Source organism: Pithys albifrons, chromosome 9, assembly GCF_047495875.1.
Source record: "Pithys albifrons albifrons isolate INPA30051 chromosome 9, PitAlb_v1, whole genome shotgun sequence".
NCBI lineage: Eukaryota > Metazoa > Chordata > Aves > Passeriformes > Thamnophilidae > Pithys > Pithys albifrons.
Window position 1 is genome coordinate 37,800,163 of NC_092466.1, and position 25,420 is coordinate 37,825,582.

General features: G+C 48.4%; 1 protein-coding gene across 4 annotated transcripts in view; it reads left to right on the plus strand.

Moving 5' to 3' along the window:
- Positions 1 to 9,850: 9,850 nt before the first annotated feature.
- Positions 9,851 to 25,420, plus strand: part of A1CF (APOBEC1 complementation factor) — a 29,307-nt gene continuing 13,737 nt past the window's right edge. For 3 of the 4 annotated variants that reach the window (XM_071563929.1, XM_071563930.1, XM_071563931.1), the window contains exons 1-5: positions 9,851 to 9,948; positions 16,683 to 16,826; positions 19,517 to 19,651; positions 19,956 to 20,086; positions 21,918 to 22,156. In XM_071563929.1, the coding sequence (XP_071420030.1) occupies positions 16,728 to 16,826; positions 19,517 to 19,651; positions 19,956 to 20,086; positions 21,918 to 22,156 (604 nt within the window). In that variant the 5' untranslated portion in view covers positions 9,851 to 9,948; positions 16,683 to 16,727. The remainder of the gene's footprint in view (positions 9,949 to 16,682; positions 16,827 to 19,516; positions 19,652 to 19,955; positions 20,087 to 21,917; positions 22,157 to 25,420) is intronic. The other variant, XM_071563933.1, reaches the window with a different exon arrangement.

Genomic DNA, 25,420 nt, shown 5'->3' on the forward strand with positions numbered 1-25,420 from the left:
CATGAATGAGACAAAACCTTGAGCTTGCTCCAGCTGGCTCCTGTCATCTTCAGAGGTCCCAATTCCAAGACCTGGATGGAATCCAGCCTAAGGAGAGGCACAGCGAAGCCCCATCCTATGCCAAAATGCCAGGGATATTTCCATTGCTTTCTAGGACAGCTGAATGTATTCCCACTGAAACCTCCCTTTTTTGGTAAGCCACCAAAAAAATTGAGGTGCCAGGGAGAATATTTAATCAGAACTCAGAATTTATACACACATAGCACGGTATCTGAACATTTTTTGGTAATTAAAATACACCATTTCCAACCAAAACCCAGGCCTATGTATTATCTCAGAATAATTTGTTGCTGGGCACTAAAATGGCGTCAGTGACTTCCAGCTGCAAAGTTTTGTGAGAAGTTTGGCTGCTTTCAAAGTGGGGGAAATAAAACAGTACATTACATAAGTGTTGCTATAGCAAGGTTTGCCAGGCAGGGGGAACATCTCTTTTCCAACAGCTCCAGCACAATGCCAGTCTGGAGCCGCCCGATAAGCCACTTTTCCTATTGGAAAAATGACAACTTGCTAAAGCTGAAACTTTCTTGAAGAAACGACAAAACCTCAGGGGAAATCGAGCCCAGGATGGTGCTGCTGCTCCCAGCCAGGAGATCCTGGAGGCTGGATGTCATTTTATATATTTCTATATATTTTAGTTTTTCTAGTTAGACCATCCCCTCCACAGTAGGAATCTGATATCATGGCATGTGCTGTGGTGGGCTCTGGATCACCCAAAACTACTGTCAAAAGGAGAAGGTGCCTCCAGCACTGACCTCACCAGAGCTATCTTAGATTTTAGAAAGAAACCCTTCCCTGGGAGGGTGGGCAGGCCCTGGCACAGGTTGGGCAGAGAAGTTGTGGCTGCCCCATCCCTGAGAGTGTCCAAGGCCAGGTTGGACAGGGCTTGGAGCACCGTGGGCTGGTGGGAGGTGTCCCTGCCTGTGGAACAAGATGGGCTTTGAGGTCCCTTCCAACCCCGACCATTCCATGGCTCTGTCTCTGCCTTCCCTCTCCATCTCTGCACCCGATTTGGATAGTCCTGCCCATTGGACCATCCAGCACTGATCTCCAGGAGATAAAGAGTTGTCAGGCAGAGTTGTTAGAATGAGAAAACAAGGCTGAAAAAGCACTTTCTGCAAGGGAGAAGCCAAACGTTCAATTAACAAATACATTTGGGGGATTATGGATTCAGACCTGCATGTCAGACTTGGCCAAATTTGCTGCCCCCAGAGACCCACAGACCCAAACACTTTCTAAGCCCCCACAGCTTTGTCCAACTTGCCAGTTGCAGTTGTTTTGCATTTAAATTGAACTTGAAGCAGAACCAGCCTCAATCCCCGTTTCTCAGTCCCAGCTCAGACAAAACAGTAGGAACAGACTGAAGTGTTGTTATTTTCAAGAAACACCACTCCTGCAAGGCATGGAAACGCTTGAAGGTTTCGGTTTGGCTGCAGCTGAAAGGGGTTTGTTTAAAAACATTCCCTCGCAAATGAACACATTTCCCATCCATGGCTCTGCAGGGCAGGAGGGTGCTGGGAGGGCTCCTCTCCAGCAGCAAAGCAAACACCCCAAAAGCTGCCAAACTACCAGACTCAATAAAAAATACAATAAAAATAAAATACTTCAAAGGCCAAAAGATACCCCTTACACCTATGCTGAAGTGACACAGGTCTACTTAAACTACCATTTTTCCATTCTGTAATATTAAATATTGACTCTGTCAGTGGTTAGTAGTCACACATCTGAAAATAAACCCCACAGCCTCGCCCCACAGAGCCCGGTTTGTTGGGATTTGGCCCCATGGCGAGAAGCAGCCCTGCTGAACTCCCCAGGACTGTGCGGGCTGCATCCCAACCCCAGGGAACCCACATTCAGACCAGGCACAGGGGCCAAGCCTCGTGAGCTGAGCCTGAGCTGCCCTTTGTAGCCTCCTGAAGAAGAAATGAGCGCTCCTGCTCCTGACCCAGGCCCCAACAAGGTCTCCCACCCAACAACCACCTCTGCACCTTCCAGCTCGAGGCCACCCACCGTCAAACCTAACAAAGCAGAAAACAGACCACCCAACAGAACACTGGGGAAAGGAAAGAGGGAAAAGAAGACCAAGACTTGGAGAAATACATCTTGGCCAGTATTTCTGGGTTCTCAGCACTTAAGGCTGCTGAAGCAGTGGTACCCAGGCCTCCACCACTGAGCTGTCCTTGAGTGAGGTCAGGGTGTCAGAGCAGCACCTAACACACAGTTTGGCATCTCTGCCATTTGCAGGGGGGAGTAATTTTTCCTGTACCTACCAGGCTTGATGAGTTGATGACCATCCCCCCACACACACCCCCCCCCCCCCAACAGTGCTCAGCACACACTGGTTATTTCTCAAGCCCTTCAGGTCACAGGAACTTTTTTACTTCATTTTGCAGTTTTCCTCAGACCCCCCATGGCAGCTCTGCCTGAGCAAGAAGAGACAGTCACCCTTGATTTGTTCTTCCTGCCACAAGGGAAGTCAAAGACAGGGACTTCTGGCAATCGCATGGGGAAATGGAACCAGGGGGAATGGCTTTAAAGTGAAAGAGGGAAGGGTTAGGGTGGATATTGGGAAGGAATCCTTCCCTGGGAGGGTGGGCAGGCCCTGGCACAGGTTGGGCAGAGAAGCTGTGGCTGCCCCATCCCTGGGAGTGTCCAAGGCCAGGTTGGACAGGGCTTGGAGCCACCTGGGCTGGTGGGAGGTGTCCCTGCCCATGGCAGGGGGTGGCACTGGATAGGCTTTAATGTTTCTCCCAACCCAAACCATTTTATGATTCTATTTCCTGATGAATTAATAAACCAGGGACTTACAAAGCCCCTGTGAGGACACCAAAGCTGTCACAGCCATTATTTCATTCCTGAATCACTTGTAAAAGTTCTGTACCAGCTTTATAAACTTTTGTACCTGATGCCTTAACAATGCCAGGGTGTTCCAAGTGCTTTTCTGCAATACCACAACATAATAAAGCACATCTTAATTCAACGTGCTACAGAAACAGTTCTCAGAAGAAATTTATTACATATGAGAAAGGTACAATGAGTCACAAACACAAAACTCCCCTTTTAAGAGTGTACTGGGAAATATTCCACATCTGCCTGCATTGACCAGGCTGACACAGGAGTTATGAAACAGTCTTTGATGGAAAACAAGTGGAAAGAAGCAAAAACCATATGGAAGAAAACAACATCCCAAACTATTTGCTCTTGCCCCCCCGGGAAGCCAAAGCACAGACAAGGCAAAAGACTCAGCTTAGTGGTTAGGCCTGGCTTACAAATGCCAACCTGCTGCTTAGAAAAATCTCATTTTCCTCCCTGCTCTCACAGTAGAGGAAAAGCCTCCAATGCCTTTTTATTTTTTTAAAATGCATATTTATATGTAAAAAGAAATCCAAGATGCCTCCAAGCCTCTTTCCCCCCATCTCTCCTACCTAGACCTGCCCAGTATTTCATGCATATTGTTACCATTTCTCTTACCAACACCCTTCTACCCCAAGATCAACACCACTTTCCCTGCCTCCTCTTTCATGTGCATTGGTCACTAATTGCCCCTCCAAAAACCTGAAACAGTTGGCACTGACCTCATTTGCTTTAGCCTTGCACCAAGCCCTGCAATATTTCCCTTTCGGCACCAGCTTTCCCTTATCAGGCAGGATTTTGAACTGATGGCAGCGCTGCCAACTGATCCCTGCCAACCCCCGTCTGTGCCTGAAGGGAATGTTCTCCACTGCAATAATTCAGGACAAATCTATTGCTCCAAACAGACCAAAATCCCATCCAACAGCATATAATTTGTCCCTAGAATTTTCTTTTTCCTTAGGAGGGTTTATAGCCACCTGGATAAATTTATGCTTTCCATTTCCTTTCCTTGGACACATCAACAAACCCCCTCTGGTTTACCAACACCTGCCAGTGGCTATTTCAAGCTCTGCTGTGTCACTTAGGTGGTTTCCCCCTGTTTGAACCTGTGTCCCAAGACAGGCCCCTGGGGGAGCTCCCAGGATCCCGAAGGACACCTTTGGGACATCCCAAGCACCGGAATCCACGTGCTGTTGGGCAGCTTTATTTCAGGCAGTTCTCCAGAGCTGAAACAACCCTCTCTGTCCCCCCACAGGCTGGGACACCTCAAGCTCACCCAGCCCTGAGCAGGGTGTCCTTCCAAAACAAATAACTGGGCAAGTCCTGCCTTTCCCATCTCACTCATTTGTCCTGAAACCAGAAAAGCAGCTTTTCTCCTGCACACACATAAGCCACAAAAAGGTGCTGCAAAACAACCACACTTTAAAGTGGGATTGTTTGCCTTGTGAGCTTTCATTTCAGCTGGGAGAGACTTTTAAGGATATTACCTTAACAAGTCCTAACAGCATTAGAGGATTTACTGTCAGTGATTGGAACAGGAAATCCAATTTTTGTTTTTCACTTCTGTTTAGTGCAAACCATTACTATTAGAGCATTTATTACTTTAGAATCTACTTAAAGGAGAAATAAGAGCTGGAAGTGTCCAAGGCCAGGTTGGTCAGGGCTTGGAGTCACCTGGGCTATGGAAGGTGTCCCTGTCCATGGCAGGGGGTGGCAAAAGCTGATCCTTAAGGTCCCTTCCAACCCAAACCACTTTATGATTCTATAACATTTTGCACAAAGGATTTTATTTTTTTAACCTCCATTACATAAACCTTCAAAGCTAAGACTTCAAAGTTTGCCTTCATTCACTCCTAATTAAAAGGAAATTTTTGATTTATAAATCTATTACTTACTTCTGAAGTGCCTGGCACTATCAGGCCCACAGCAAACCCTTTTTCTAAGACCAGGTGGAGGCCACACTTTCAGTATGAAGAAACTGCATAAACAGAAAGATGGGGGGAAGTCAGGAAGCATGTTGGGAAATTTTCCCTACATCTAAAAATAGTGGAATGTAATTTTCAATTAACTTCCCAAGCACTGGGGTCCAATGACACCTTCTGAAGGATTATTTGCCAAAGGGAAAGACACCCCAGCAGGTACAGAATTAAAGCACACCTCTCTCATAACAAGGAGTCAAAACCATTTCCATGAGCTGTGTTGCCACCAGATCCAGTTTTAAATCACTTTTTTTACATGTATTTTAGGAACCAATATGGAGCAGACAGATTAGGAATGAGGGTACTTCATATGCTGGTGGCTCAGGTGCAGGACTCTGGTTCTACACTGATTATCCAGGCTGGAATTGCACCAGGGAACAAGGCTGGGACTACAAACCCATTATTTACACTTTGGTGATCCCCATGAGACTGGAGAAGTTGTAACCACAGCAGGTCAGGCACCACCTTACAAGCTACAAGGCTCACAGGCAGTGGGAGAACATTTATGGGCCAGTGCAGTGTCAATATTTGATCAATACCCAAACATCAGCCTTGCACAAACACAGGCCCTATCAAACCATCATAAATCAAAGGAGTGCTTACGACCACAGATTTATCTTCAAGCCACAGACACACAGAACTCTTGTAATTTATTCTATTTTCCTTGGCAGCAGCATAATCCAACGCCCTTTGGGTACGAGATGTGTTGGTGGCAAATTGCTGCTGCTTCTCTGTGGGACCACCAAACCCAAAATGCCTCAGCCACAACAAGGAAAAAGTGGCAGCACAAGAGCCTAAAGACTCTGAGCCCAAGGGATGGGGCTGCAGAAACCTCATTTTTTTAAAAAAGAGAGGGTTTTTTTTATCTGATATCAGCTTTGGAATTAGGACTAAACTGTTTTGATATCTATAAATATAAACACACACAGGCTATTTTTTCAATATAACCCCCTTTCCAGCCTGCCAGCAGCTCTCTACCAGGGGATGCTGCAGGCTGCTGGAGCACAGGATTGCTTTTTGAAACCATTCAGACTTCAGCTGAACTGTTCCTAATTATGGAGCACAGAACACAGATTCATTCTGGGGAAAGGGCAGCACAGCAACATTTCTACAGCTGTGATGAGTTGTGACGTTGTTTAACACCCTCTCATGGCTCTTTGTACTCACACACAACCCTTCCCAATAACCCACACGTGTCCCTCTGAATCTGTAGCTGCCTTGGGAAACTCCCAAGCCTTTCAGCAACAGCCCATGCCCAGCATGCCCTGCAGTGGCCACCACAGGGCTGTCTGACCAAGGTGTCTCCACCAAGAACAGTAAACAGGACTCAAGAGATGCTTTCAACACCACCACACGTGGGAGACACATCTACTATTACTGTAACTGTTCACACCCAAATCATCACCATTTTTATGTCTCTCCAAGGCTGGAGAAGTCAGATCAGCTCAGTCCCAGCTCCACACAACAGAAGGTAAGATGAAGTCTTGTGGTCCTTAGAGCCCAGCCACCACTGAAGGTCCACACATGGCTTACTAAGTTTTGTGAAAAAAACACACAACCTCTGAGAGCAAGGACTTACAGAGCTTATCTAACCCTCCAGCACCATCCCACACCTTCATATGGATCCACAGAGCCTTCAGGTGCCTTCACCACCCCAGCATGCAAAGCCAGACCAGTCTTCTGGAAAGCACATCTGTATCCATAGCTCCACATCCTCCCAAAGGATAAACCTCTCCCTTGTCTCAGGAGAGGTGCTGCTTTCCATCTCACTGCAGAGCAGACAGCCCTACAAAAGCCCCTCTCCCATGTCTTGTCTCCAGGGGTATTGCTGGGCTGGTTCCAGCCCTTTATGCTCTCACCACTGGGCAGCCAGTTCTCCCAAATCTGCTGCAGCTGCATCTCCACTCAGGACTTGCTTGGTCTCACCTGAAGCTCAGCTGCTCCAGGGCCAGCTCCATGAACTCCAGGGCTTCTGGCAGATCCAGCCCAGCTGCCTATCCTTGTTTGAAACACCTGAGAAAATTGTCAGGGAGAGTCATAAAGCTAAATAAAAAAAAGGAAGAGTTGTAGTTGAGATGGAGCCACTCCCAGCTCAAGGATTCAGAGGAAAACCTTGAGTATGGAGTGCTAAGGGGACAATCCCAGCACTGGGAACATCACTGAGGTCCCCTTTCCAGGAATGGTGTTCCTCCTTTTTGCAAAGAGCCTTTGGGCACTATATAAGTTGCCCAAGGCACTGACACTGTGGGACTGTGGAAACACCTGCCCATGGTGGCATCCAGCCCTTTCTCATGGATATGGACAATGTCCCTCGTATTGGTACTTCCCAAAGCCATGTCCCCGTGGCCTGCCACCCCCTCCTCCCCTGGGCCACCCCAGCAGTGCTCAAGGAAGGCCCAGAGGTAAACCACAACTCCAGAACCTGAGCCCCCAGGAGGGTCTGGGCTCTGGTCCTGCTCGTTCTGAAACCCAAGGCATTTTAATGGCCCTGTTACTGTGCTAATGGGCAGCTGCTGATCCCCAACCACAGCCAGCAGGGCAGGTCACAGCTGGACATGTGCCATTAACTCCTCTCTGGACATCCTGAGAAATTTCTTGCAGCACTTCCAGGGAAAGCTGGAGCATCAGGGCCTCCCCTTAAGGGTTTTGTGGCAGTAAGTAAATAAGACCAAGGGCTGACATCCACTCAAGTATCATTTTTCTTGAGCTGAAAGTCCCTAATCCCACCTGGCAAGCTGAGGGAAACCCTGGAAGAGACAACCAACCCACTGCTGGTGTGATTATGGAGAAGGAAAAAATTATGTTCTACTGCTTCTGAGGCTTCTTGACTCTTCCTCTCAAGAGGCTTTCAAGGAAACACAAAAATAGATCACATCTCCTCTCTTCATCACTTCTCTTCTGAGCAGTCTTTCACAGACAGAGGAAGACAGAGAAGAAAAGCCTCACAGCTGCTGTTCCTGCACAACATGAGGGCCTTCCAAAAATTGGGTTGAAATTCCAAAGGCTCTACACAGGTGTGTGTCCCCCCATATGTGTTGTCACACTTCCCTCCCATCTGTGTGTTAATCCAGTGAAACCACAGCCAGTTTCTACCCTTAAAATGGGCTTTTCACCCCAAACTGTTCTATTTACACACCTAATCCCACTGGCCACTTGCATTTCCTCAACATCCTCCCCAGCAAGACCCTCCAGTCTTGCTCACATACCATCAGGTGTGCCCAGGTAACACCTCTCGTTGCTCTCTTTGCCCCGGAGAGACTTTCTCATTGCTCCTTTCTAGTGATGGTCCCATGAAGATGTGGGACACTTCAGTTTAGGGAGGTGATTTGCTCTTCCAACTGCCACAATGTCAGGGCAGCAGCATTTAATTGGTGGCTGAATTATTTCAGTTCATCTCCCTGTGGTATCTGGAGTGCTCAGTGGCACGTTGGTGCCCAGTCTGAAATCTGATGTCACCGAGGATCAAATCTCACCTACCCCTGAGGACAGATGGGATAGGGGGGCACACTAAAGACAGGAAAATCCCTTTGATAGGAACAAATCCAATGCTGTATCTCCCTGTCACTTCCAAGTTCTGCCCAGGGGATCAGGAGAAGCAGCAGATCCCAAACCGTGCTCAGTGGCAGGTGGTCACACATGGGATGTGTGTGGGGGTGTTTTGGTCTTTTTTCTTGAGTATGCTCCAAAATCTGCACTTGAACCCCTGAATTCTGCAGAAAAGTGGATACCAGAGGTTTCCTTGTGAGCAATCACATTTTTGGGATGGGAGGTGGGAGCAGCAGCTCCCAGAGACACAGAGTGAGATGCTGCTCACTGAGGGAGCAAGGCCCCCACTTTCTCCTCCTCCCCAGGAACACCTAATGTTTTTAAAGCTGAGCAAACACAGGGATGGCACTTTTCCAAGTCTGAAGTGTCAGCAGCACCTCATCAGAAATGCTTCATTGAACATGCCTCAAAAGTGCCTGAAACGTGATCCCACATCAGCATGGTGGGGGTCAGCCTTGGGAACGGTAAACCCTGAGACAGATCAGTTATGGTCCAGCCCTGAGGGACAGAGGGCCACAGCAGGGTGCAGTTACAGGGACTAGTTATGGTCCAGCCCTGAGGGACAGACAGCCACAGCAGGATGCAGTTGCAAGGATGGAGCCTTGTCCTGGAACACTAAAATTGCACATCACATGAGAAGAACAGTTTAGTGGTGAACATGGTGGCAGTGCTGCGTTGATGGTTGGACTTGATGACCATAAGGATCTTTTCCAACCTTGACAAATGTGTAATTCCATGAAATTACTCTGCCAGCCCTCTGTGGGTTTCATTACTGTCGGGGCCCAGGAGGATTTCAGAAAGAGGCAAACATTCAATTCAGCTGTTGCATCAACAGATGTGGCAAAATACCCCAAGGACTACAGAACTAGGATGCTCAGATGCTGCCACACCTGGAAGCCACCCATGGCAGAGATCCATGGCTGTTGAATTAATTCTCAGCCTTTTCCAGGTGCAACAAACCCTCTCCAAAACATGCATTGGTTTTCTTTGCTTTAAGTTCACTCAGTCTTCACTTGGGTGATGTTTCCATAGCCATTTCAGCAAACCCACTTAGGCCACCAGCAGGAGGATGTCTTGCTCTTGCCATCTCCCTCCAGCAATCCCAAACCTCCTGTTGAGCCCAGGAGTGACACGATGCTGTGTCCCTTCTCCCAGAACCTCTGCCGAGGATGGATCAGCTGGGAAAGGCGTGGAGCAAAGCAGTGTCAGAATGGCAACGCAGAGCCAGGCCTTAAGCTGGGCTCTGACTTTAGCCCTTGGCATTTCTCTCCCAAAGCTGGGCCTGGGTAGGTGTCAAGGGACAGCAGTGACCCAGCTGTCTGGTCAAAGGCCTGCGGGGAGGCAGCAGATAGAGCAGGTTAACGTTTAACCCCAGGCGCTGTAAACCAGCCCCGGGGCTGCTGAACCTTTGGAGTTTGATATGATGATTGGGGAATAACTGCAGTGACACGTCGCAAACTCTCCATAATCAAGGAGATCTTTTTGCAGGGTGGTGATCTCCAAAATTGCTCAGGTGAGCGGCTGCTCGTTCTGCTCTGAGGTTTCTGGGTGTGGGGACCGGGCAGTTGGCTGGGATGGGGAGGGGGATGGACCCACCGTGTGTCTCCTACCCCCGGCAGTGCTCCACCGTCAGATGGATGCCCGACACCGCAGGGTGGCCGGGGGGGCCGGGCTGCAGCACAGCTCGCTCCAGGTTCCCGATGGGCCACTGGGGAGGGAAGGGCTCCTGGGGGTCCTCGGGGCAGCTCCTCCCTGGAGCAGCGGCACTGAGCCTGCTTTCTGCCTTCCTCCCAGAAAAGCCAAGGCAGACGAGGCGGAGAGGGGAGGAGGGATTTCCCCTGCGGCATTTCAGCCTCAATCTGTTAAAGCGCAACTTTCTGGGGCTAATCATTAGAGACCTTCCCAGCCGAGCTCTTATCCCTCCTTCTCTCTGCAAAAGGTCAGGCTCCATAGCGAAGGCAATCGCTGCTCCTAAACCCCCCCAGTTTTCCCTAACCCCTTCAGGGATTCTGCCCAGTGCAGAACGCTCCTCTTCAGCTCTGTCCCTCGGTGAAGTGGGAGCTTTGGCAGGGAGCAGGCACGGCAGCGAGGCTGCTTTCAAAGTGCCCGGCACGTGATGCTGCAAATGGAACAGGAGGGAAGGAGGCTTGGCTCAGCCTCCTTCATCCTCTGGCAGGGATTTTGGGGGCACTTCGTGTGCATTTGGTGACAGAGTTGCAAAAGCTGTGCAGAAGAGGAAGGGTGTTTCCAGGGGAGAAGCCGATTCCTGAGGAAAAGGGGCTGAGCAAAGAGTTTACTGGGTCATATGTGAAACGTTTTCTCAAGGCTCAGGAGCAGCACTTCTAATTATCCTGTTTTCCTGCAAATACCTATGAGTTCCTACTTTTTTGTGGAACCACTTGAACTGGAAAACAACCCTGGAAAAGCAAAGGGACAAAAGCCCTCGTTGCTCAATCGGACTCTGTCCTGCAGTGTCTCACAAGAGCAAAGAGCTGGTGGCAGCTCATGGAGCTTCAAGTGTCTGTTTTGGGGGACAAAATTACGTGGTCTTGGTGTTTATATAGCATATAAATGAATATATATTGCTTGGAGCCTGGAAAGAGGAAAAAAATCCCACAAATCTTGAAAACCTAAAGGAAAATAGTTTCTCTAGGAACTACCTGTTTGGGTCATTATGAGTAAAGAGTGAATAGAATTATATTAGTCTTTACAGAGGCTGTTATTCCTCCTGAGGAGTGAATGCACTATGGGGGTACTGGCACAAAACAGCCTTCATGAGATATGTCCAGGTGACTCAACACATCCAGACACGACCATTTATTGATCCCTGCAGGATAAACACGGGTTCCTTATCTCATTCATGGAAACAGTAACCAGGTTTCCCTGAAAGGGCTGCCAAGGGGCAGGGGCTGCCCTCAAATACCACCTTTCCTCCTCCCAGCAAAATCCCTGGCTTAGGCGCCATCCCTTTTCCAAGCAACTAACCCAAAAGTGAAGTAAAATCCACATTTTGGGGGTAAAAGCTTCTGGATTAATCTCGCTGCTGGATGGAGCAAAGCCACAGGATCAGTCTGTAGTAGCTGGCAAGGAAACCATGTGTAGAAGTAGCCACAGAGATAGGTTTGTTTCCTGTTGATGTGAGGCTTACAGGGCATAAAAGTACCTTTTCTTGCCTTGGAATTTTAAAGCTTTAGTAGAAACCTAAAGTCAATGAGAGTGTTCCATGGAGAGAGGAAAATGAAAGTCAGTGATGCTCTGATTTAAGGTAAAAGCAGTACTTTCCTTTTCTGATGGCACTGGGTTCTGATTCTGTGCCCATGATGACTTGGTAACATTGTCAAAATTTCATCAAAAACGAGGATGAAATAGGAGACACACCTGGAGAGTTTGCACTTCCAAAGGTGTTAATTTCAATATAAACATCTGAAGAAAATGCAACCTCCCTCCACCCTACGTCTTTTCTCTTTAGCATGGTGGCCCTTCCTAATAGTAATCCATCTTAAGGGCAAACCCCTGAAATTTGTTGAATTCCAGAACAATTATTTCTACTAAGTGTGGTTGGCTTGATTCCTATTTTAGAACAGTGCTAAAAACACTGCCTTAATTTGGTGCAGTCATTCACACTTTGCATCAGCAGCCTTCAAGGGGGGATTTCCCACTGTGAGGGTGGATTTGCTAATTGCTTCCAGGCCCAGGGAACAAAGAAGGAGGGAAAGTAACCCTATTTCCCCTGGGTGACAGCAGCTTTCCTCCCTCACCCTTAAGGCAAAAAATATAACCCAGCACACTGGCACTACTGCAAGGACTGAGGCTGAGGCCTGGAGTAAGGGGAAAGTGCTGAAATCCCACCAGTTTCAGAAATAAAACATCCCACCAGGACTTGTGTCCTGGAAATAGTCTGGATGCACTCATGGGCACGTGCAGATGTGGTTCATAGTGGAGCTGACAGTGGTGGGGAACAGCTGGACTCGATGATCTTGGAGGGTGATGCCGTGAGTGACCCTTCCCCTCAAAAACAGGACTTGGAGCCACGTTAGTGCAGGGTAAGATAAAAAGTAAAGGTCCTTTAATAACACAGGGCCTACAGCCCACAGGAATACAGGATGACAGGCATGTGTGTTAGTTCTTGTTTCCATGGCTTTTATAATAAGATCCCTCCAACCATTGCTTTACACATTTCTCAGTCCAGCCCCAGTCCCACCCCTGGACCAACCCCTGGAATTGGGTCTGGGGTCGTCAAGACCCTCTGTCTTCATCAGCTCTTCTTCCTCAGGCACACAAAGGTCTCTTGGAGCTCATCCAGTTCTGGCTTTTGGGTCACTCTGACCTGTGTTTATGTTTCATTCTGTAGGCCTTCTGATATCCTTCAGCTCTTTACCTTGGAAAGGAGTCTAAACAAGATTAATTAACTAAAGGAATTTGAGCTCCCTGTTCTGGGACAGGGGTAGTGATAGAAAGGCATTAAACTTAAACTGTTAGAAATATTAACCCTCTAAAAATCTACAACTACTGTGTTCCTAAAATCTACAAAATGTGAAAATCAGAACAAAAACCCCTTTGGCATCAAAGGTTTTCCAATCTAAGTGATTCCATGATTCTATGAGGTGGGTGGAAGAGGTGGAAAAGTGCCCTGTCCAAAAAGTTATTTAGATGTCCTTAGGCCAAGGGAGGTAGGAGAGAAGGGGAGAGAAGAAGTGCTTGGAAAATTAGGAGTGAAAATCCCATTTTACTGTGCTTGGGATTTGTCGTGTTAGGATTTATCCCTCTTAAGAAAAGGGAGGTATATTTTCTGCTTCCATCCAAGAAAAAAACCAACCAATGGAGGAAAGCTCTTTAGCTCCAAGGCTTATAAGTTACCTGTGGATGACTTTGGGCTGGTAATTAGCAGGAGTGACTTGATTTCTGAGCATGGTGCTCCATCCAGATCTGCATCCGAGTGGTCGTCCGTGTGTGTGTCCAAGCCCTGAGTGTGCACCTTGTCCAGTCCTGGCCTACAATGCTCCTCCTGAATGAGGAGTGAGGACTTGCAGAGTAACTCAGGCTGGAGGCACCCTGGGCTGGGGGTCTCCAGCTGAACCCCAGTTCCAGCACAGTTTTAGTAGGCAGACTGGGGCACCCTGGGGATGGGGATCCTCCAGGTCTTGCCAGGGGAGGTCTTGCTTCCCTGGGTGAGGCTGGGCTTTCTCCGAAGGCAGGAGTGTGTGGAAGCCCTGGGCACAGCTGAAGGTCAGATCATCATTAACACACTCCCCAGGACACCAGATTTTGCAGCGGCTGTGATTAATACTGCATGCAACCTTGAATGCCCTTGCTCCCTTATTCCCGGTGGATTGCTTGAGCACATCCTGGAGCACACCAATGTCTAGACATGCTGGTCTGCAGCCTACAGTCTCTGCAGGATGCCTTACGAGAAGAGCCTAGAAGAGCCCGCCTGTCTTATCTAATTAGGCAGAAGCCGAAGAGGGATATTGCTGCTGCTGTAAATGCATCGGCCAGGGAGATGCTCTGTTCCCACCCATGCCCAGCCCTGCAGCCTGTGCTCACTGCTCGGTGTTAGACCTCACTGGAAATCACTGCTCCCTGGACAGAGCCGTGGAGATGTTTGGCATTTTCAGGCGCCGCTACAAATGCGTTCAAAGCAGCGGCCGTGCAGACTGCCAGCCTGGAAATGCGGCGTGACAGTGCGATTGGAGGCGGAGGGAGGAGCAGAAAGCCTCTTGCACGACTCCTCTATGTAGGTCGCGGCTCGGGGCAGGCTGGCGGGCTCACCCGCCCTGCAAAGCCGCCAAGATCGCCTGGCTGCGCTCCCGGCGCTCTCCCGGCACGGCCGGGACCGTGTGCCCGCTACCTGCGGGCATCCCGCTGCCTTCCTCCCATGCCCCGACTCCCGGGGCAGCCTCCGCGTCGGGAATCGGCTCCTGCGGCACCGACACGCCTGGCAGAGAAGGAAAAAAAGGTTAAAATGCAGGCGGGGAGGATTAGACACACCTGCACGGAGCAGCCTCCTCTGTCCCAGCCTCGAGGCACGTGGGGACGGGCTTAAACCCAGCTCCAGGGGCTGACAGAGCAAATTCGCACCAGTTTGATCCCTCAACACCCTCACGACATCAGGATGCAGCAAAAGCAAAATATAAGGGGCCAAATTTGCAGTGCAAGAAGGCGTTCATCCCTAGGGCACGTTTAGAGTGTGCCTGCCCAGACGGCAGGATGCGAAACAAATCCGGGGTTTAACTGGGGATTTTGTAACGATCCCTTTCTTTCCCTCAAACAGGCTGGGAAAGGGTCCGACTGCTTTTTGCACAGCAGTGTGCTAATTCTGCCCCCCTCCCGTGCCAGCTCTGGAGGAGGTGGCAGGCACAGATACCACAAGCAGTGACACCCTCAACAAGGGCAAAACAAAGCAGTAATTGGGCTCCAGCTGCTGCAGAAAACACTCACCTGGGAATTTGAGACAGGAGAGTTATTGCATTGGACTATCCATCTGCCAGCCCCTGCATGCTGGTAGCAATTAAAACACTGGAGAACCTGGGAGCATGGGAAAAAATAAAGTAGAATCAGAGGGGTGTCACAATAAGTAGCTCCAAAATCTGCCATCACAAAAGTGTTGTCTCTATTTTCAAGTATTTCAGTCTCAGTCTGTAGAGCTCGGTGTGGCAGAGCCCAAGTGACACAAGGCTGAGATTCCCCAAACACCTGGGCTGGTGCCCCATTTGTGGCACTGAGAATAACCCATCTACTTCAATTTAAAGCACCAAATTAAGTCCTGCAGGGTGCAAAACCATAGGAGCACAGAGCAAGTAATATCCAAAGGCCAAGTGGCCTGCCTCAAACCTTAGCTCTTCCCTCAGGGAGCCCTGAAAGCAACATGTGCTAAAAAAGGGTTTGGTGTGAAACAGCTGCTTATTGGAAAAGGGATTTTCTGTTCTTTCCAAGGATTGTGACATGCTCAGGAAATCTGCTGTTGCTGGATATGTTGCACTTCTTTACCTGCGTTTCTTTACTGCAGTGCCCATGTTATGTGCACCAAGAGACCTGCTGTACAGGGGAATTGTTCAGTATTTTCTCCCTAAAATCTGGCACCAGCTCAGGGTGCAGCCACAGCAATCCAGCTTCCTCCCACCTTTCTGTTTCTCTGGATGTCCCTTCTCCTCTGCCCAGCATCACCACCACCACCCATGTCCTCCCCCATCCCTGTGCCATGGGGTGTACCGTTCCCCTCCTCCCCAGTACACCCCTGGGGAGTGTTTTAAATGTCCTGTTTGCTCTGCAAGCAATCCTGGGAGTTATCACCTTCCCTTGCCTCCACCTTTCTACAATTAAAAGCAATTTAATGCAATAAACCATTTTGGATGACACAATTTAGCATTTTCTTACTGTGAAGTTCCTGGTCCTACCAGCCCCCAGCCCTAGCTACAAGGACCTGAGGGGGCAAGTGGTTTTGCTCTTGCTCCTGTTCAGCACCTGCCCATCATCCCGAGGCCTCAAGCTCAGCATTGCCCCTGCAGACTCTTTTCTATGCCTGGCATATGCAAATGGATTTTGGACAAGCTCAAAACTCAGCATCCAGAAAAAACGGGGCGTTCTGAACTTACAGGTAGTGAGTCCATCCTATAAACCTCTTCTCAACACCCCTTTGCCAGTGGGTAAATCAAGTGAGATTCACATTTCAGTTTTATGATGTTTTCAACCCAAAAACAGAACTAAAAAAAAAAAATTAAATCTATATTTAGCTATGAGCTAAAACTACAGCTCTGAATGAAAACATCACGAACCCAAGCCCCAGACTGAGCTAAGATCTGAAGTTCTTGAGTGTTCTTTATCTTGAAAAATAAAAATAGGCCGAATTTGGACCTAGGTCTCATTTCTCATGAAGGGCTGGACATGGCTGGTAGGGAGTTCCCTTTTCAGTGTCACTGTCATACAATGGCCTGAAGGACTTGTCACATCCTTGGTGCAGGACTAAGCATTTTACATGTTTTTGCCTCCTGAGACACATGCTCTATCAGGTTTCCCTCTGCATCTCAGTGGAGTGTGATCCAAAATCTCACTGTGGGTTTAATTGCAGTTTATTTTCATGCTCAAGTGGGATACCTTTGCTTTTTTCCTCATGGTCTCTGTTGTTTTGCTTTGTTTTTATCTCAAAAATAACTGATTTAGGAAAAACGATCCTGTTGACTTTCTCAGGAGGGTGGACTTTCTCTTCTGAGCCGTATTAATTTATTTAATTTATCTTAAATTTGATTGCAGTGAGCACCCCTAATTAACCTGATTTTTTGCTGATAATCACTCACAATGGAATCAAATCACAAATCCGGGGATGGATTGACCGGCACACAGAAGGAAGCCGCCCTCCGTGCCTTAATTCAGCGAACGGGATATAATTTGATCCAGGTAGGAATTCGTGGTCACACCCTTTTGTGTGCAGGGTCCAGCTTTGTCCTGAGGCTTCATCGGGGGCTTGAGCAGCCAATCTGGACATGAAGAGCTCGTTGCTTTTCTCCCTGATTTTCTCTAACAAATGTGCTGACCATAACTACATGGAATAGATGCTGTCTTTCATGGGGCAGGATCTTATTCCTCCAGGAATTCGTTGCTTGATGCATAATTATGATAAAGAAGGGGGGAAAAAAACCCTGAGAACTGCTAAATGAAGGCTGGGATTTGTTTCTCAAAGCCATGGCTGCAGTGGCAGCTTAGCAAAGAGAACTCACTGGATAAAGCTTCAGAGAAGCGTGGTTGGACTGAGTTGGGAGGTCCAACACATCACCACCAGGTCAGCCTTTTGTATAAATACGTGTGAGGCAGATGTCTCACCCACCCAAGCCAAAGGTTTGCTCCCAGCTTAGTCTTCCAGGCCTCCAAGATCAAGGCCTCCTGTGGTTAGGGCAGGTGGAGACTGGGAATGTCCTTCAAACCCCCCTGAAGAAGTGTTTCTCAATGAACACAACCAAAACAAGCCAATTGTTCGAAAGTGCTGGGCACTGATATGACTGATCTTGCAGCCTGGAAGAAGTAGCTGAAAACACCGAATTTTAGGCAGGTGGAGGCTTTGAACTTTGCCTTGCTTTGTGTAGCACTAGAGGGCACAACAGCCCAAAGCAAATCCTGAGATTCCCGTGAAAAATCATTTTCCTAGAGCCCTTAATCCTGTGTGCTCCAGAACCAGGCCAGGAGCTGAGTTTGTTGCCCTTGAAGAGGCTTTTTATTGTACTTGACCCAGAAGATATTTGACTTCTCTGTATCTTATATTTACTGTGTCTTTCTTAGAATCACAGAATCATAGATTGTTTTGGGTTGGAAGGTTCCTTAAAGCCCACCCAGTGTCACCCCCTGCCATGGGCAGGGACACCTCCCACCAGCCCAGGGTGCTCCAATCCCCATCCAACCTGGCCTTGGACACTTCCTGTTACAGGTTCAGGAAAACTAAAACAGTTTCTGATATATCCCTATTTTCCTGTAGGGATGCCTGTTTGCTTACATGCTGTACAGGCATTCACTTGCCTGGAATGATCCCAGACTGGGAAGTGATTAAAGAAATGGTCAGAGAGCTAAAAATAGAAAGATTATGGAAGGAAGGAAGGAGGGAGGGAAGGGAGAGAGGAGAGGAGAGGAGAGGAGAGGAGAGGAGAGGAGAGGAGAGGAGAGGAGAGGAGAGGAGAGGAGAGGAGAGGAGAGGAGAGGAGAGGAGAGGAGAGGAGAGGAGAGGAGAGGAGAGGAGAGGAGAGGAGAGGAGAGGAGAGGAGAGGAGAGGAGAGGAGAGGAGAGGAGAGGAGAGGAGAGGAGAGGAGAGGAGAGGAGAGGAGAGGAGAGGAGAGGAGAGGAGAGGAGAGGAGAGGAGAGGAGAGGGGAGGGGAGGGGAGGGGAGGGGAGGGGAGGGGAGGGGAGGGGAGGGGAGGGGAGGGGAGGGGAGGGGAGGGGAGGGGAGGGGAGGGGAGGGGAGAGGAGAGGAGAGGAGAGGAGAGGAGAGGAAGACAACACAGGAAAGATGATTAAAAAGAGGAGAACAGAGACACACATATCTAGCAAAAACACACTAAAAATACGAAATACTGACTGATCTTCACATCTTTGAGTACTTTTGCGGCCAAGATTTGCTCTCTGTCTGAAGAAACTCCTGGGCAGGCAGGCAGGCATTACCCTTTGCCCCTTGTGGGGCCACCCACCATCAATGGACCTCCTCTGCCCCCAGTGTGGGGCTGTTTCTGTCACCTCCTCTGCCCAGAGCTCCCCAGCTGGTCTCCCTCTGACATTCCTGGCACAGAGACAGGGCTGCCCCACTCCTGGGATGGGTGTTGGGGTGCACCATGCCCCCATGCCACCTCCAGGTCCTCGCCACGCTTTGTGTGCTGCTTCCTGTTCACCATCCCAGCTGCTGGCAGCTTCATTCAGGTCTGTTGAGCAGCTCCAGCAACACCTGCTGCCAGCAATGCCTCGGGCTCACTGGCTGGCCCCTGCACTCCTATCTCTCTTCCAAATTTTTCCCTTCATGCCCACTTTTCTGCTCTGTTACTGCTTTCTGAGGTCCTGATGCCTTCTGCTTTCGGAGAGTCCTGCTTTCAGAGAGTCCTTCTGCTTCCAAACACGACCCTTCCAGTATCTTAGCATTGGTCTGCAGGAAGGTCTCCATCAGTCACTGAAATAAGGGTAATTTCATTGTTACTAAATGTTTATGATTGGATGAAGAATCATGACAAGTTATACATTTTGCAGGTGCTCTAATGCTCAGTCCACAAGTAACACACAGCTCATGGAGACTCCCCTCCTGGAGCCAGCAACACATTTTCTGGCTGTCTCCACCTTGGGCATCTGAAGCAGCAACTGAGTTGCATGTTCTCAGCAAAACTCAGCGGGTACAAAGCAGACTGTTTCCAGTACACCACCAGTAGCCTGACTGGGTTATCCAAGGACTTGGCAGTGGGATAACCATTCCACACCACGTTAGCTCTGATGAGTCTGTGAAGAGCTGCTTCTCCAGGGAAAGGAGGGTGTCTGCCTCCAGTGTGTCTGGTATCACCCGCCGAGAAGGGATCCACAGTTAAAAATCTACATCTAACCCTTTCTTTTCCTTTTCTCCATGGCAGGAAAATGGGCAGAGGAAATATGGAGGACCGCCACCAGGCTGGGACGGCCCCCCACCGGAGAGGGGCTGTGAGATCTTCATTGGGAAACTGCCCCGAGACCTCTTTGAAGATGAACTTATACCACTCTGTGAAAAAGTAAGGCTTCATGGCAGGGTTAGTGATGGTCAAAGCTGCATTTCAGGGCTGAACCAGAGAGGACTTCAAGGCCAGGTTGGATAGAACAGGGCTTGGAGCAACCTGGGATAGTGGAAGGTGTCCCTGCCATGGCAGGGGGTGGAATGAGATGGGCTTTAAGGTCCCGCCCAAAGCAAACCATTCTGTGATTCTGTGGGGATTTGGCCCAGGTAACTGAGCTCTGATGGGATACAAGCAAGGAAGCACCTAGTCTTCTTTAAACACCTCCCACTTTGCTGACAAACCTTCTCCTTCCTGTTTGCAGATTGGCAAAATCTATGAAATGAGAATGATGATGGACTTTAATGGCAACAACAGGGGCTATGCCTTTGTGACCTTCTCGAACAAACAGGAGGCAAAGAATGCAATCAAGACACTCAATAATTATGAAATCAGGTGAGTGTGTCAAACCCTTCAACATCAGCTTTACACTAGATGCATTGACCTGCTGTGGTATATATATATACACACACACATATATATATATATGTGCCCAAACTTCGCAAACGAAGATTTGGGCAGGGTTCTCCCCACGTGGGTGTGCCCTTCAAGCCTGCGCAGTGGATTTTAGGCGAGGCTCAGCGTGCACAGAACTGGCCCCACGGTTTAAGTCCCAAGGTCCATCTGCCACGACCTAGCGAGATTGGACAGTGACAGTGAAGTCCTCAGGACTGTCACAGCACCCAGTACTAACCGGGGCTGACCCTGCTGAGCATCCGAGATCTGACGGGATCAGATGGCAGGGAGGCTTTAACTGCCCTGTACGGTCTCCACTGACACCTTGTGATCCAGAGTCCGGAGTGCTCACCATTACACCACGGGTCCACCCTGTGGTATATAAGGTACCTCTTTCCTTTGAGCCCAGAGCAACATTATTTAGAAACCTGAACTTTGAGAGGAACTCTCCCCTTGTCTCCCTGTGCAGTCACTGCTTTATGCCCTGGTACAAAGGACTCTTCAGAGTCAACACCTTTAGCAGGAAATTTCTTTCTTAAAACACAACAACAACAATGAAAAAAATCTATCAGAACACTGGAGAAAAATATTTTTCTTTGGATCAAATTAACTTTTCCTTAATCACTGCTGTTTATCTCATGTGCCCCTCCAGGCTGTTTGTTGTTGATCTGTTCCTATTCACAGCCTCTCTCCTGACAGATCCTGCCGATATGTCTGGGAGACAGTGACTGCAAAAAATGGTGAAATGGGATAGAAACCAATTGCCAAAATAGTGACATTTCCTGACAGAAAGGAACAGAAAATGCCCTGTTTGTGACTAAAAACTGGGAACAAAACACCCAGAAATCAACAATGTATGGGCCCGTCAATATGTTTTGTTTTAATTTCAAGGACACTTAATAATTTTTTTCAGTTCAAAGTGGGATGAGTAGATGCCTTTCTAAAAAGCATTTTAAGATAAACCATCCTGGCAATTTTATGGCTTTCATTTTGGTTTTTAATAAAAAAGATGGGTTGTGAACTGCTTTACCAGCAACCCTAAGGATGAGCAGATCACAAAGCACACAGAGAGTTTGGAAATGTGATTTGTGACAGAGGCTGGGAGGTCTCAGGGATCAGGCTTTATCCACCTCCATCTCCTCCTCCACTCCCTTCCCTTGTTCCAAAGACTCCTCTAAAGAAGTTTCTGACTTCTCAAGACCTGTGACAGGTACTTTGACCATGAAAAGGTGAACAAAGTACATGTAAGGAAATTTTTACTTTGGGATCTGCACAACCGTTGCCATCAGTGAGTCCCTAAATGGCATCTCTCCATGACTGTATTTTCTTTCCCCAAATACTGAGTTGTGAGGCCCAGCCCTGAGTGGGGAGCCACAAATCACTCGTGATTGCAACAAATCTTGGCTCATACTGGGTGGCAACACCAGAGCCACTGCTGTGACCCTGGGCTGTGGTACAGCTGCCTGTAGCAGCTGGTTTTGGAAATAGCAAAAGGGAGACTCCCAGGAAGCAAAAGCAAAATTTGGCTTTGGGTTCTCTCTGCTCTCAAATCCTTCATTTCAACTGTGCTGCCTGGCTTTGATGTCAGGTTTAGCAGAGTGACAGCCCTCATCTCAGCTTTTGCACCGAGGAAGACCAGTCAAATACCTGAAGCAAGACATGACTCAGGAGTAGGAGGTGTCTGACCTTGTGCCTTGGGACAGAAGAGGGGGTTGTTTTGACCTTTTGCCCTCTTTGCTCCTGACCAAGCAGCACTGTTGTTTGTGCTCAGGAACGGGCGGCTCCTGGGCGTGTGTGCCAGCGTGGACAACTGCCGCCTGTTCGTGGGGGGCATCCCCAAAACCAAGAAGAGGGAGGAGATCTTGGCAGAGATGAAGAAGGTGACGGATGGCGTGGTGGACGTCATCGTGTACCCCAGTGCGGCTGACAAGAGCAAGAACAGGGGCTTTGCCTTCGTGGAGTATGAAAGCCACCGGGCAGCAGCCATGGCCAGGAGGAAGCTGCTCCCAGGTCAGTAGGGTGGTCTCCATCTGGTGGGGGGCATGGCTTTGGCTCAGGGGTCACCCCAGTGCACCTTGTGCTGTGGTGAGACCGACATCTCCAGGGCACCCAGGGGTCCAAGGAAGAGAACTCAGCTGGAATTTCTGCTCTTAGCACTCCATGGCTGTCTGATGGAGTCACCCCAGCTCTGGGGTGCAGGGTGGGGATTCACTGCAGCTCCTGGTGGAGAACCATGCTGGTTATCCATGCTCATCATTTAGGAGCTTGAATGTATTTAAAATACAGCTGGATGGATTTGGGTGTGTGTATCCAGACAGCTGTGCTGGAGGACGTGCTTTATCCTGTGGTTAGTTGAGTTATACATTAAACAGAGCCTCAGTTAAGCCTCTCAGAGAGAATCACTCAGGAAAGCATCTGAGAACAGGTTCAGTCCTTTCAGTCTTGAGAATGTGCTGATGATGCTCCTGAAAATGGGTATTTTCCATGCGGGAAGAAAACTTTCAATGAGGAATTGCTTTAAACAACATAAAGAATAAGTCAATGAAATTTAGTCCTGGAGGACAGTCAAAGGCCACAGTGAAGCAGAAAGGAGTTTGGCAGGTGTTGGATGAAGAAGTCACTGAACATTCAGTGCATTTGCAGGAGTTTCACCACTTCTCTGTGTTCTTAAGCTTGGCAGCTCCTGCAGTGTTTTGTTGAACCCAGCCCAGTTGCTGGGGAAAGCATCCAGTAAACCTTCTGGTTTGAGGCTTGCTCATAACCCACCAGCCTTCTTTCACCTGGTCTGTATGACAGCCTAGGAAACATCCTGATCAAGGTCAGTCCTTTTATCCTGCTGTGGCAAAAAAGAGCATGATTTGGAACACTGAATACTCTTAGGTATTGTGGGTTATCTCACACTATTTTTCCTTTTATTTTGCATTTCCTGCATCCATTCAGCCTGGTCTGTGCTTCAGCAGGACTTTCCCATGGTTTCTACATGGAGGAGGGAGGCAGGAGCAGGCAGAGCCACAGCTGCCAGAGGCAGCCTTGGGGGAACAGAGCACTTGGAATCCTGGGCAAAGACAGGGAGACAGATGGAAGGAGCACACGTGAACAGACATGTGCAATTTCCAATTTAGGGACATGTCAGTAAACACTTTTGGGGAATTTCAAAGGCCTGAGCAAGAGCCAGAGCCTTCTGATGTTTCAAACATACGGCAGGAACTGGAAGACTGAATGTGTCTCCAGCGGATGCATTGGATGAATGTGAGATGGAATATCATTACCAAGACACTTCCTTTAATCTGCACCTCTCTGCTCTTTTGGGGAGCTCTGCAGAAGAGACAGAAATGCTGAGAAGTGAAGCATAAAACCAGGAAAACCTTGGCCTGTCTCCTGGCTAAACAAGGGTAGAAGAAGGCTGGGTTTTAGCAAGGGGCTGGTGCAGGACCAAGCTCAGCTCCTTGCTGCAAGTCAACCACGTCATTACTTCCACTACTGAGCTAGAAAACAGCAATCCAGAAAGGGTCACATAATCAATAGCATGCATCTCTATTTCTGGTCCCCAATGCCTCAAATCAGATTGTGCAGTGCTGGGAGCTGAACATCAGCTCAGCCTCACTGCACAAATCCTGGCTCATTCACCAGGGATTCAGAGGGAGCAGCATCTTTCACAGACAGAATCACAGAATCACAGACAATTCTGAGTTGGAAGGGACCCACAAGGATCATCAAGTCCAACTCTTCAGTCAGTGGCCCACAAAGGGGATTGAACTGATGACCTTGGCATTGTTACAACCAAATTTTAACCAACTGAGCTAATCTCAGGGTCATTTAGTTTGATAATTTACACTTCCAGTATAGAAAAACAAATATCCATATCCTACCCTCACCCTCTGATTGTGTAGCTCCCATCCCATCTCAGGTGGGTTGTCCAAGCAGAGATGGTGCCTTTTAGCTGTGGCAAGGAATGTTTTGCAGGAGTTTCTTTTTCCCCTCTGATGTAAGTGAGTGGTTTATGTCACTTAAAAATGACTAGCAAGGTATTGACAAAAGCGGGTTTAACATGAATTTGCAAAAGCCCAACTAACTTTTATGGCAATGTTCACTCTATTACTTACTGAACAGATAAAACGTACAAAGGAAAATAAGATTAAAGCAATCTAGAATGACTTCTGCGGAGACCAGGGAGGCAAAAGAGTAAGGAGGGAAAAAGCAAGGGAGTGAACCTACTTGCCAAACTCAGTCTCAGATTGGGTTAGGGGTCTAGGTCTAATTGATTTATAAGTCATAACAATACCTAATCAACTCAATAACAGCACTTCTTAATATATTGACTAATTTAACATGTGTAAAATGATTCAATTGAATTTTGCCTAAGTGCAGCATCACCATACATCTAACTTAACTATTAGAAATTATAAATTACACATACACATACATAAATTATAAATCTAAAATGGCAACATTCGTCCTACACACGCACACAGACAGGAAGTGAAAATCACCCCTTGAATCCAGGGAAATGCCCATGTCAGATGCCTTTGCATCTTCTCAAAGGGTGAAGGATTGGAGGCATCAACCCAGGCTCTGTCACCAGCATTCAGCCGCGGCCCTCCAGGAGAAGACCAGGTGAACAAACCATCACTGCCTAAAGTTCCTCTGCCCTGCCCAGTGTCCTGCTCCTCATTCCCACTCCCACAGTTCTGAGGCAAGACTGGGGCAATCCCTTTTTGTTACACATCAGACATCACTAATTGACTAATCAGCTACTTAACAGCTCACGTGGCTCAGTGCAGATGATTATGGCCCTCAGAGTGATGCCATGGCAACATCACCCCTTTAACTACATCACCCCCTTTATTTACCTATTTGCTCGTCTTACTCTCTGCCCCTCAGCGGTTTATCCACACTGCACAGAGCCCACGGGTTTATCCTCCACACCCACACCCTCATCACTTTGTGCCTCATCACTTTGTGTGTCCCTCCTTTCTCCTGCTGCAACTTCACCCAGAGGGGTCCAAAAGAATTTAAACACACAGACATCCTCGCTTTTGCTGTTCCATTTCATCCGCCGGGACTTCGGCATCCCTTTTGCTGTTATCTCAGGAATGAAACTTTTGCAGCCAAAAGGGATTTTTTTAGATTTCCCTTTAGGGAGCATTCCAGGGAATGTGGAATTTAGTGAGTTATGCTGTGTTTCTACTTCTTTCAATTCTGGGTGCTGAATTTCTGCAGGCACCTGGGGTGTGAGCGGGAGCATACCCAAAGTGTGACCATCTGCTCTTGGAA